We start from the raw sequence: 13,570 nt of genomic DNA on the forward strand, positions 1-13,570 counted from the left end.
CGGGAATTCCGCCGCAGCGGTAGGGGGGCCAAGCGGCGCTCGCATGCTCGTGATGGAGCCACTCACAAGCCGCGGTTGAGCTGTGCTCATGACGGAGCGGTTCCGTCATGGCCCCGCCCGCTCAATGGAACGTCCAGCGCAGGCGCGGAATTCGCGCCGCGCAGGCGCGGAATTCGCGCCGCCCAGGCGCGCCGAGCGGGCCATCAAGGAACCGCTCCGTTATGAGCACAGCTCAACCGAGGCTCATGACGGAGCGGCTACGTCATGAGCATAGAAGGGGTAAAAAGCCTAAGGAAAGAGTAATTTGACTTTTTTGATTTTGATAATAGGTTAGTGAATATTTTTTTCTGTAAGCAATACTAACAGCTAAATTAATCCTTGTTGAAGAAAACTGTCACCTTGAATCTGCCAAATCAAGGAGGTACTGAAGTACTGATTCTTGCCATCTGTATGGATCAATATGTCTGCGAAGACACTAGATGCAGACCGTTTCCAGCTAGAGGAGAAGAGGAAGTTCTGGTAGAAGGACATCTGGCTTCTCTTGTAATGCTCATGCAGTCTTGTAGATGTCCATATTGCAAGAGTCCAGGAGACAAGAAGCAAAGTTGAACGATGGAACTTATGTGAAGTGCCACACCCAAAATGTGTCTAGCTTTATGCACTTGTTTATTGTCCCGAATTCTTAAATAGGACGGCATTCCTGTTTGGGTCCTCTCTTTTGAACCAGAAAGTAATTGGAAAACACTCCCTTTCCTTTCTGTGATAGAGGGACCAGTTCCACGGTTTCTTTGATCAGAAGGGTGCTGACTTTAAAACAATGCCACTTTCAATGGAATTGAGATGACTTCCTTGGAGGAATGGCTGGAGGAGATGATGAAACCTCAGAAAGAAAACAAGTTACTTACCTGTAACTTTGGTTCCCCAGTATTGGTAACTTTCATAGATTCCCATGCTTTGTATCATTCCCCGTCGTCTGAATGGGAGCCTCGGTAGTATAATAACCATAGAAACAAAAGATACACAGGCCTAAGCCTCATCTCATTTTGTATCCTATCACTCTCTTTGTGTAAAAGAGACCAAACTTTTGCTAGGACCAATCAGAGCAGCCTCACCCTCTAGAACCTTCCTGAGAGAGCTCAGAGCCTCAGATTTTCGTAGCCGTTGTGCAAACCGCCACTATCTCATGTGAAAAGGCTGAGCTTTCCCAGGGAAGGAGGGTGGGCGCATGGGAATCTATGAAAGTTACCAATACTGGGGAACCAAAGTTACAGGTAAGTAACTTGTTTTCTTGCCCCAGTATTGGAACTTTCATAGATTCCCATGCTTTGTATCAGAGTAGCTAGCAGTAAAAACCAAGACACATTTTGTAGATACATGGCCACAAATAACCATAAAGAATATACACTTATAGCATAGTAAACAAGAAACAAAATGTGCTCACCAGGATGGAGGGTTCGTAGGGAAAGCTCACCTCTCAATGGAAAAGATTCCGCAGAACTGCTTGACCAACAGACGCGTCGTCTCGTCCTGCAGATTCTAGGCAGTAATGTTTCGTGAAGGTATGAGTACCGCTCCACGTTGCTGCCCTGCAAATATCCTTAATGGCGACTCCAGAGCAAAGAGCCACAGATGATGCCACAGACCTTGTAGAATGGGCACAAACTTTATTGTTCAGAGGCTTACCAGCCTCCTGATGGCAAAATTGAATGGCACTGGAGATCCAGCGGGAAATGCCACTCTTTGCTAAAGGAAATCCCTTCCGTGGTGCGCTGTAGGAGACTAACAACTGGGATGATTTGCGAAAGGGCCTTGTACGTTCCAGGTAGAACTTTAAGCATCTCTGAACGTCCAAAGAATGTAGAGTGCGTTCCGCAGGTGTAGAAGGACGCGGAAAGAAAGACTTTAAAATCAAGGGCTCATTCAAGTGAAACTCAGATGGTACTTTCGGAATGAACTTTGGATTGGTGCGACGAATAAGAACATCGTTTTTTAATTGAAGGAATGGATGGACTATGCAGAGGGCTTGAAGTTCACTAACTTCTCGCTGAAGTAAGAGCTAGAAGGAGAGCAAGTTTCCAAGAGAGGAACTTCAAATCCGCCTTGTGCACCGGCTCAAATGGAGGTTTCATGAGTTGAGCCAGGACAAGATTGAGCTGCCAAACTGGAGGAGGAGGTCGAACTGGAGGGAACATCCGGAACAGACCTTTCAAGAACTGCTTAACAATCCGATAGGACCATAAGGAAGGGCCTGAAGAAGTACGCCGAAACCTTGAAATGGCAGCAAGATGGACTTTCACAGACGAATGTGCCAACCCAGATTTAGCCAATGATAGAATGTATGGCAGGAGTTGGTGAGGCAGAGATTTATAAGGATGGAGACCTTGTCTTTGACACCATAGGCAGAACCTTCTCCATTTTGCCTTGTAAGTCTTATTTGTGCTCGGTGCTCGAGCCTGTGACAAAACGTCTCGACATTCTTGGGAAAGATTTAAATGACGGAACTCTGTGTTCAGGAGCCACGCTGTCAAGTGGAGCGATTTCGGATCCGGATGGTAAACCTGCCCCTGATTCCTGGACAACAGGGATGGAATGGACTGTAATCGGATCGGAGGAGCTTGGGAGAGTCGCAGGAGCTCCGTGTGCCAAAATTGCCGGGGCCACGCTGGTGCAATGAGAATCATTTTGCACGGTTCCGCCTTCATCTTCTTGAGTACTCGAGGAATGAGGGGAATTGGAGGAAAAGCGTAAAAGAATGCGCTGTACCAGGCCATCGAAAGGGCATTCCCCAGGGATCCCTAATGGCGAACCTTGCTTGCGTAAAACCGGCATTTGGCGTTCACTGGGGAGGCAAACAGGTCGATGGTAGGTGTTCCCCAAACCGAGAATACTCTCTCCAGAATGGACTGATTCAATTCCCATTCGTGTGTCACCTCTGTTTGTCGACTCAGGGCGTCTGCCTTGACATTGAGAGAACCTGCCAGGTGTTCGGCTCTCAGACTGATGTTGTGAAGGATGGCATAATCCCAGAGTTTCTGAGCTTCTGTGGACAGAGTCTGTGATCTCGTTCTCCCCTGCTTGTTTACATAGTGCATGGCCGTCGTATTGTCTGTCCGGACCAGCACTGAACGGTTGTGAACCTTGGGAAGGAAAGCCAGTAAAGCTAACCAAATGGCCCTCAGCTCCAAAAGATTGATATGGCACTGGCGCTGATCCACGCTCCAGTGTCCGCTGACTTGAAGTTCGCGGAGCACCGCTCCCCAGCCTTCCAAAGAGGCATCCGTGGTTATGATGAGGGGGGATGGCGAAATTCTGAACGACAGACCTTGTGCGATATTGTCTTGTACCAGCCACAATTCACATGCCTTTCTCATTGCCAAAGTCACCAACACCTTGTCGTTGAATGATCCGTGTGCCTGGCGCCATTGCCTGTCTAGTTCTTCCTGCAAAGGGCGCATTCGCAGCCTGCAATGAGGTATTAATGGTATGCAGGATGACATTGACCCTAAAAGGGACTTGTATTGACGGACTGACAAGCATTTCTTCTGGAACAATTGGCGAGCTGAGATCATCAACTTCCTTTGACGGTCCTCCGAAGGACGAGCCGTGCACTGTGTGGTGTCCAAAATCGCCCCCAGAAACCGAGCGGTCTTGGGGGGAAGCAGAACTGACTTGCTGCTGTTTAATTGAAGGCCTAGGTGTCTGAATAACTGAATGCAAGTTGAAACAGCCTGAGAGGTTTCCTCGAAAGATGGAGCCTTGACTAGCCAGTCGTCCAAGTAAGAGAACACCCCCAGGGACTGGCGGAGAGGCAATGGAGGAAAAATTACTGTCCTTTATCAAAAACTCACTTCCTCACATCACTGGCCAAATATAAAACAGCAATCCTTGCCGCAAAAACCACCCATTTTTCTGCTAAAATAGCGTCTGCTGAAAATAAACCCAGGGAAATCTTTGGCATAGTGAATAACCTGGCATTCTCAGATCGAACCTCACCCCAAATCCCTCCCTCCCAGCTTCTTTGTGATCAACTTAACACCTACTTCCTGGACAAAATCGTTACCATCAAGGCCAATATTCCACCACCTTCACCTGCATTTGTTGATCCTTCCCCCCCCCACCGTTCAATGCTTTCTCACCTCCATCCCCCCCCTTTACTCAGGAATCCTTTCTGGAGATCCTCCCCAGAGTAAAGTCCGGGTCCCCGGCGGATGTCTGTCCGGCACGTATCCTGCAGCAAATTTACTCCTGCTGTTTTGAACCCCCCATCGTCTTCCTCAACAGCTCCTTAGCACAGGGTGTAGTGACCCCTGCGCTAAAGGCAGCCACGATAGTACCCATCTTGAAGAAACCTGGCGCGGACCCTTCCATCTCGGCCAACTATCGCCCCATCTCCCTGCTGCCCTTTTTGGGCAAGGTGATGGAACGCCACGTCACCGCGGTACTGAGCTCCCATATTGAGACCAATGGGGCGCTGGCATCTCGCCAGGCCGGTTTCCGTCCCAGACATTTGACCGAATCGGTTGTGGTCTCAGTCCTAGATAACCTCAGAAAGGGCATGGATGATAACAAACACCAGGCACTGGTCCTCCTTGACCTGTCCGCCGCCTTTGACACGGTGGACCATACCATCTTACTGTCCCGTGTCAAGGCGGCTGGAATCGGGGGATTATCCTTGGTTTGGCTCTCCTCCTTTCTGAGGGACCGCACCCAGGCAGTGCGGCTAGGCAACTTCTCTTCCACTCCCCTCCCTGTCACTTGCGGTGTTCCCCAGGGATCCTCTCTTTCTCCCCTACTTTTCAATCTCTATATCTTTCCTCTTATCTTCGCGCTCCAGCAGCTGGAGGTCACCGTGTACAATTATGCGGATGATCTCCAGCTCATCTTTGATCTGTCTTCTTCTACCCTCTCTATTTCTAACTTCCAGTCTACTATGACATTCATCAGGGACTGGATGAACCACAACCATCTTAAGTTGAACCCGGATAAAACCGAGTTGGTTCTCACCGGTGGTTCATCCAGCCCCTGGAACTCTCTCTTCTGGCCCCCTTCTCTTGGGCCCGCACCTTCCCCCTCATCCACGGTCAAAACACTGGGTGTTAAAATGAACCACCAGCTCACTCTCCACTCACAAATCAGTTCCGTGGTCTCCTCTTGTTTTCTCACCCTCCGCACCATCCGCTCTGTTTCCCGCTTTTTCTCCCCTCAGGCATTTAAGATTATCATGGCCGCCCTGGTGATATCAAGGCTGGATTATGCCAACGCCCTCTATCATGGCATCCCAGCTTACAGTCTGCGTAGACTTCAGTCGATCCAGAACCAGGCGGCCCGGCTGGTTTACGGCCTTCCACGCTACCACCATTCCACCCCCCTTCTCAGGGAGCTTCACTGGCTTCCCATAAAAGAACGTTCCCTTTTTAAGATTGACTGCATGGTCTTTCAGGCCCGCCAGGGCACTGCCCCCGTTTTTATCTCTTCCTTAATAAAACCCTATGTCCCCACAAGAGAGCTCCGGTCTTCCTCTAAGTCCCTTCTTCAGACCCCCCGCTTTACACGTAAAAAGTGGGGTGGGGCAAACTTCTCCACTTTGGCCCCAACATTTTGGAACTCCCTCCCTGACCATCTTCGTTCTGCTACCCAGTACCTCTCCTTTCGTAAAGATTTAAAAACCTTCCTCTTCAATCAGGCTTTCCCCGCTTAGATCCTCATTCCTATCACTCTTGTCTTCTCCCTCAGTTGCCGATCCTGCTCACTAGCGCCAAGAAACCGCATGGTGTACGTTGCGCTTTAGAAATGTTTTAAATTAGAAATTAGAATTAGAAATTAGACTGTGTCCTCAGAAAGCTGCCACAGGTGCTAACACTTTGGTGAACACCCGAGGTGCAGACCGCAGGCCAAACGGAAGCACCTTGAATTGGAAATGGCTCTTGCCCACTGTGAACCGCAGATATTGCCTGTGAGCTGGGTGTATCGGAATGTGGAAATATGCATCTTCCAAATCCAGGGAAGCCAAGAAGTCGCCTGGGTTTAAAAGAGGAAGTATTTCCTGTAGAGTGACCATCCTGAAAGAGAGTCTTATGAGATAAGTGTTGAGCTCTCGTAGGTCTAGAATGGGGCGCCAAGTCTCTGTCTTCTTCCGCACCAGGAAGAACCTGGAATAGAAACCGCTGCCCCTCTGAGAAAGAGGAGCCGGTTCTATTGCTCCCTTGAGGAACAACTGATGGGCTTCTAGATGGAGTAGACCCAGATGTTTCGTGCGGATGGCCCCCGGAGCTCGTGTTGGAGGAAGATCTTGGAATTCCGACGTATGGCCACTCTGTACAATATTCAGGACCCACTGGTCCAATGTTATACACCTCCAGCTGTCCAGGCAAAAGGAAATCCTTCCCCCCCACTGATGTGACTGGGAGGAAAGGAACAGCAGGTAGAGCCAGGAGGCCGCTGTTGTGGCTTGCCGCCGTCCCGTCCTCGACGGTTCTGACGTCCTCGCGGTGTCTGGCGAGAGTAGGACGCCGACTGTCCCTGCCGCTGATTAGAGTACTGGGTCTTGTAAGACTGGGACAGCTGTGATGAATATCTCAGCTGGGCGTTGACTCTATACGAAGAGAAACCCCTGCCTCGAACGCCCTTAAATGGGACCTTGCGATAGTTGAGAGATCCCAGCGACTTTGCTGTGTCGGTATCTTTCTATGTTCTGCAGGGCATCGTCCACATGCTTTCCGAAAAGCATTTCGCTATCAAAAGGGAGGTCCAGGATCCTATTTTGGACCTCCTGACGAAACCAGGTGGCTCTTAACCAGCCCTGGCGATGTAGTACCGCTGAACTCGCTAAGGCCCGAAAAGCCGTGGAGGCGATGTCCATCGAACAGTCGATGACCTCGGAAGATGATTTTTCCCCTTCCATCAGCACTCTCTTGGCTTCCTCTCGTGCTACGTCTGGAAATTGTTCCACATACGGTGCCATGTCACACCACATCTGGCGATCGTATCTGCCCAGAATGGCGAGAGAATTAGCCGCTCTAACCAGCAAGCTGGCCATGGTGGAAAACCTCTTCCCCCACATTATCCAGACGTCTACCGTCCTTGTCTGGAGGCGTAGTCAAAGGCGTCGTCGGATTCTTCGACTTGCTTTGGGCGGCCTGAGAGATGACAATCAGGTTTCGGTTGAGCAAGAAGACAAGCTGGACTGCCTTCCGGAGCCTTGTACTTCTTTTCCAGTCTGGGGAGTACTGGAATCACCGTGGCTGGATTCTGCATGATCTTTATGCCTTCCTCCCACACAAGTTCGATGATCGGAATAGACTTGACGGATCTCCTGTATTGCTCCTTGAAATCATAGAGGAAGCATTCAGACTCCTCTCTTGTAATCGGCAGTCCAAATCTTTTCGCCGCTCTCTCCATCAGGTGATGGAACCCTCCTATGTCCACAGGAGGGGAGATAGATGTATCACGACCAGTGGCGTCCGGGTCTTGTAGGCCACTGTCACCCTGATCCAGATCTGGGTCCTGTAAGGGATCAGATAAGGGATCCACATGAGGCCCCTCCTCATCCGAAGAGGTATCCAGATTGACCGGATTGGCTGGTTCGGATCCGGTGTTCGAGGTCGGACCAGAGGATCCGGTGTGCGAGGTCGGACCAGAGGTATAACCTGAACTGGGAGGTGGGGCACCCCCTGCGAAGAAGGCGGATCAGCAACTGCTCGAGGCAATCCCTGAGGAGGAGGCTAGGTAGACTGCGTAGAATGTTCCGACGGGAACCTGGTTCTATAATCCTGTAACATCAGTTGAAGATCAGAGAGCAGAGAGACCGGCATGGCCACCATGTCCTGTCCTAAACCAGTAGGACGCCGCTCCTCAAACATAGTGCACCTGTTGTTCACGTGCATGTTCAAAATAGTCCTCCGTGTCCTGCATCTTTACATGCAAGTCTGAGGGACTGTAGGCATCTCTATAATGACCAAACTCCTCTTCTTCTTCCTCCGACTCATCCTCTAGGAGCATGTTCGGTGGATGCGACAACACTCGTCGTGGAGATGTCATTTCCCGCAAGGTTGAAAGGATGTTTGATGTTGTGACTGTTGGTGCTATTTAGCACCCACTGAGAAGACCGAATCCTCTGTTGGTGATAATGCCTATCGTTTTTCAAGGCACACAGCTTTGAGTGTTTTCAACTCTGCCTTAACATGCTGAATTTAACTGTACATGTTCCAAACAGAGGGGTTCCAGAAAACAGAAGGTTTAGAATTCGCTGTTTGGCTTCTGGTTTCATGATAGTAAGACAGGGGTGAAGAACAACAAAGGGCTGACTATGACAGTAGCCATGGGCAGCTTAATCCGCTGAAACAGCATCAGCACTATCATCACCCCCTCCATAGGTGGAAGCTGTACATCTAATACTTCTACTGTCATTTGCATAAAAGCAAAGGAGGCACTTTTCTCAGTAGCAAGAGCAGGAGGACACACACCCAGTACGTAAAGAAGCCTCCAGGCCACTGGCATCTTGAAGTTCTTCATACTAGTTTTCTTTCATTTTTTTGAACTTTATTTATTAACATTTCTGTACAGTCAGTACATCGTAAATTATACCAGGTGTATCATATGATGAGATAATATACATAGGAATTACTTGACGGTCTGAGCATTACACCTTACTTTCAGAGCATGTTAGCATAGTTACATTACGTTTTCATCATACGGGAAAGAAGCACATGTGGGGGAAAAAAAAGTATAAAGCATTGGCGGCAACCTTGCTTAAACATTTCCTGATTGTCTCATATAAAGGTTAGCTCATATGCCGATTAGTATAAATGCATGCTTTCTTTGTGGATCTCACCCAAGCCATCTTGGCTTGGGTGAGTGGAAACTTTGTCGGGCGCCATCTTGGAGCGTCCCGACGCTCGAGCTCTGTATTGCGACGCCTACTTAAGGCGGACTTGCTTGTTCTCATTTAGATTGGGTGCTGCATTAGCGCAGGTCGCGCTGCCAGTACGCTATGGTTTTAATACTACCTTTATTGTATCTCTATTATTGTTTGGATTTTCCCTCGCTTTTAACTTTACTCTGCCTGGGTACTCGCCCCCTTACCTGCATATAATTTTCGGAAAACGCAACGCCATTTGGCGGGTCCGGGTCCCGGGGTTGGACTCCTGTGGGCGCCATCTTGGCTTGGGTGAGTGGAAACTTTGGCGGGCGCCATCTTGGAGCGTCCCGACGCTCGAGGTCTGTATTGCGACGCCTACTTAAAGTCGTCCTCTCCCGCGCAGTGGGACGCCGTCGCATAGCCGGAGTCGTGCCAGAGTCCTGCCCGTCTGCGCTCGTCCGCGTCGAGGAAGCGTGAGCGGGATATGGACTCTGGCATTTAGCCATCATACCACTATGCAGAATACCGCGACGATCAGGTACAATCGCGCCGCTCTTCTTTCTATTAGAGAAAGGCTTTCGGTGTGTGTTCATGATCCGGTGTACCCGCTTTCGGGTCCTTATGATTGTGCCTGTGGCAGTTTATCACTTGATACCCCCACTGGGGTGCGCTCTGTTGAAAGGAATGCCCTAAGTACTCGTACTAACATTACTGAGCGTGTACTCAGCATATGGAGTCTGAACGTGAGATCGTTGGTCAAGCACCATCAGTCCTTACGTGACATGATCGATAAGGACTCTCCAGACCTTATCTTTCTCACTGAGACTTGGCTTCAGGACGCAGATACTGCTATAATCAATCTGGCATTCCCTTCCACCTACACAGTGTTTACTCTTAACCGCACTTCTAGGGGGGGTGGCATAGCCATGGCGATAAAATCTTGCTTCCCGACTGATTGGAAAGCTCTTGATCTACCAGCGTGCGAGAGCGCTTCTTTTAAGGTCACCTTCAGTCATCAGTTCACTCTTAGCGGTATGCTTATTTACCGCCCGCCAGGGAATGACACTGTCTTCAAGGCCGCTCTTGCTGACGTGGTCAGCTCTTTAGCTCCTAGATGTGCTAATTTTAACATCATAGGCGACCTCAATAAACCTTTTGATCAAAGGTCATTTGCACCTATTAATTCCTTGTTAGCGGACCTTGAAGCCATGCAATTGAACCAACTAGTTACCTCCCCTACCCACATAGGAGGTCACATCCTTGACCCCTTCTTCACCACACTGGATCGGGCTAGGGTATCTGACCCGATGGTGGTAGGTTGGACTGATCATCTGTTGGTTAAAGTTTCATGTCCTTTAGATGACCCACAATTTAAACCTGTGGACAGACTGATCGTCAAAAGAAATTGGCGTAAGCTCAAACTAGAGGAGTTTTTTAAGATCTTGGAGGCGCAGCCCCATGGCAATCTGCTGAATGTGGAACAAGGATATGAGCAGTTTTGTAACTGGGTCCTAGCCGCCCTTGACTCTCTTATACCAATGCGCTGGTCGAAATGCCATGCTAAAACTCCCAGCCCATGGTATAATGATACTCTTGCCGAGCTTAAGAGAACGTGCCGGCAAGCAGAGAGGGCTTGGAGGAAATCCTTTGATCCCACATTGAAATCTCTGTATTTTGCTCAGCTTAAGATCTATCACAGGGCAATCTGCCAAACCTGGGCCGCACACTATGCTTCTGAGTTTCAGAATAGCCCCAACCCATCCAAATTAATCTTTAAGGTTCTCAAAGACCTTGTGGGGAAACGGGCCACCTCGCTGGAAATCTGCACGGACTCTCACTGTGAAAGTTTGGCATCCTTTTTCGTGGAGAAAGTGCAGGCAATCTACCGAGGATTTACGTCATCTGTGCCCGGTGCTGAGCATACTGGTGTGATGGCTACGGTCCATGAAACCCTGTCCTCCCTGCCAGTAATGTCTGACGAGGTTTTCGACACTCTGAGCCTCAAAATTAAATCTGGCTCTCCATTAGATCCGCTGAAGCCAGAGCTATTCAAACTTCTCCCGCCCCTATGTCGTGAGCCTATATTGGATCTGATCAATCTATCGCTCACATCGGGTGTGGTCCCTTCTTCCTGGAAGCAGGCAGTGGTCAGCCCCATTTTAAAGAAGCCTAACCTGGATCCCCTTTTACCAGAAAACTATCGTCCCATCTCCCTGCTGCCCTGGACCGCTAAGGTCACTGAGGCACACGTGAACTCCATCTTGTCTGCCCACCTTTCTCGAAATAATATTCTAGACGAGAGCCAGAATGGTTTTCGTGCACAACACAGCACCGAAACTGCACTGCTCTTCATGACTGAGCACTTGCGAACGGTGCTAGATGCTGGGCAGACAGCGGCGCTCCTCTTGTTAGATTTGAGCACCGCGTTTGACACGGTGTCTCATGACATTTTGATCCGGCGTTTGGAGGAAGTGGGAATTGAGGGGACTGCTCTCCAATGGTTTCGCTCTTTCCTTTCGGACCGGTTTTTTAAAGTGGCTATTCCACCTGGTCAGTCCTCTTTCCATCCATTGGGGCTGGGAGTGCCGCAGGGCTCTGCGCTGAGCCCCACTCTGTTCAACTTATATGTGAAACCGCTGGCTGCAGTCGTCAGACAATGTGGCCTAACCATGACATCGTATGCTGACGACACGCAGCTGGCAGTGACACTTAGTGGGGACCCCGAGGTGAACGCTCCCAGATTCCGTGCAGGACTCATAGCCGTGGCAAATTGGATGCGCACTAACTGCTTGCAGTTAAATGCCAAAAAAAAACGAGGTTCTGATCCTAGGGAAGCAGGCGGAGCTCTGGGGAGACCAGTGGTGGCCTCCAGAATTGGGGGTGACTCCCAACCCAGCTGCCGAAGTTAAGAACTTGGGGGTTTGGCTGGATCCAACACTCTCCTTTACCAGCCACACGAAGAAGATTGCAGCTACCTGTTATGGTATTCTGCGAGGACTGAGACCGGTCCTCGAATTCTTCGACCCCCCTACTCGGCAACTGGTGGTCCAAGCCTCCATTCTTTCCCGGATGGACTATGGGAGTGCGCTGCTGCTCGGAGTGAATCAGGCGGAGGCTACTAGACTGCAAAGGGTGCAGAATGCCGCTGCGCGTGCCATTGTTGGCCTTCCTAGACAGTGCTCTGTCTCTGCAGTTTTGACCTCTCTCCATTGGCTGCCGGTCAGACAAAGAATTAAATTTAAGGCTCTTTGTCTGACATTTAAGATCTTGAAGCTCTCCTCTCCTCCAGCCCTTGCTAATCTTGTTTCCGCCTATGTTCCTACACGGGCTCTCAGATCGGAATCTCTTCATCTGGCGGTTAAGACCAGGTTCAGACTGAGTAGGATGGGAGGTCGCTCCTTTCGAGTTCTAGCGGCAGGATTATGGAACTCTCTCCCTGTCCATATTCGAGCCTTGAACAGCCTGACTCCTTTCAGGCGCGCCATAAAAACTTTTTTGTTCCCTACTGCTGACTGATTCCCTCTTTTTCTCCCAGCATCGATTTGTTGTGTTGTGGTACCTGATCAGGCGCCAGGACGCCCCTTGGCTGGGGCAGCTGCGCGCCTTATAAAAGCTATTAACATAACATAACATCTATCTGTGGGGATGATCCGAAACGAATATTCTACTTACCAGTATGCATCTGTTCTTGGCATGTAGGGCTGCTGAATTCATATCTGTGCATATATCGCCGCCTAGTGTTGGGTCCGGATGATTGCACATTGTTGTCCTGGAAGAGTCTTCGAAGTATCACGAGATAGGTGGCTCCTCCCCTGGACTACAGTGCGCATGGGCATCGACTCCATTCTCAGATTGTTTTTTAGCCATTGTGGCTGAGATGGAGTGAAACTTTGTGAATGATGACCATGCTAGAAGTATTTCTGAGTGCTGCAGCCGCTACAGGCGCCGGGGAGGAGGGCGGCCGATATGAATGTCAGCAGCCTTGCATGCCAATAACAGATGCTGTAGGAGGGTGGATACCTGACTATGGTTGCCCCCAACATTTTGCCTGGTGTTTTGCTGGTTTTCCGACTTAGTTGACCTGGGACCCTGCTATTCAGGGCTCCAGGCCTACTGCTCTCTCTGTAAAATGGATTCCATGTACCTTAGGTACATATCTAATTGGATACTGAGTCACCTTATCAGTTCCTGTACAGTGTACCTTAGGTACCCAGGGCATAGGTGTACCCAGGGCCTACCAGGGGCTGCAGCATGTATTATGCCACCCCTGGCTGGCCATCTAAATCTGACAACTGGCTGCACGACAGCTGGGACAAGGTGGTGTAATCACCCTTTGCTTTAGATATAGTATACCTATAGCTAACCCTAAAATGGACACATATACTCCTATCAGTCGCTCCTATGGCAGGCATTGACAATCGTGAAGGCAGAGTGCTTGGAATTATGTGAGATGGTGCTCTGGCATGAGCTGAGCCCGTTTGCAGCTTGCGGAACCAAGTCCTAATAGCTGTTCCATGATAACGCGTACCATATACTCTTAAGTGCATTATAATCCTCGCGGTTATTTGCCAACTTTGGTATCGCTTTATCAAAACATGTCGAGTAAGGTGTCATACGAATTGGAATACTAACCCCTCGCCAATTCTGGCGACGGGGTTAGCATTCCACCCTTCTAGAGGGACACGACATGTATGTAACTGTGAACCCCGGTTA

General features: G+C 49.7%; 2 protein-coding genes across 3 annotated transcripts in view; one reads left to right on the plus strand and one right to left on the minus strand.

Annotated features, from left to right (window-relative positions):
* Positions 1-13,570, minus strand: part of TNPO3 (transportin 3) — a 1,270,791-nt gene that overhangs the window by 189,634 nt on the left and 1,067,587 nt on the right. The gene's annotated exons all lie outside the window — the stretch shown is intronic.
* Positions 8,554-13,570, plus strand: part of LOC147750966 (uncharacterized) — a 36,537-nt gene continuing 31,520 nt past the window's right edge. The window contains exon 1 of the mRNA XM_086953613.1: positions 8,554-11,004. Within this exon, the coding sequence (XP_086809739.1) occupies positions 9,373-11,004 (1,632 nt within the window). The 5' untranslated portion in view covers positions 8,554-9,372. The remainder of the gene's footprint in view (positions 11,005-13,570) is intronic.

Source organism: Lissotriton vulgaris, chromosome 1_1 (assembly GCF_964263255.1).
Source record: "Lissotriton vulgaris chromosome 1_1, aLisVul1.2, whole genome shotgun sequence".
In the NCBI taxonomy this organism is placed as follows: Eukaryota; Metazoa; Chordata; class Amphibia; order Caudata; family Salamandridae; genus Lissotriton; species Lissotriton vulgaris.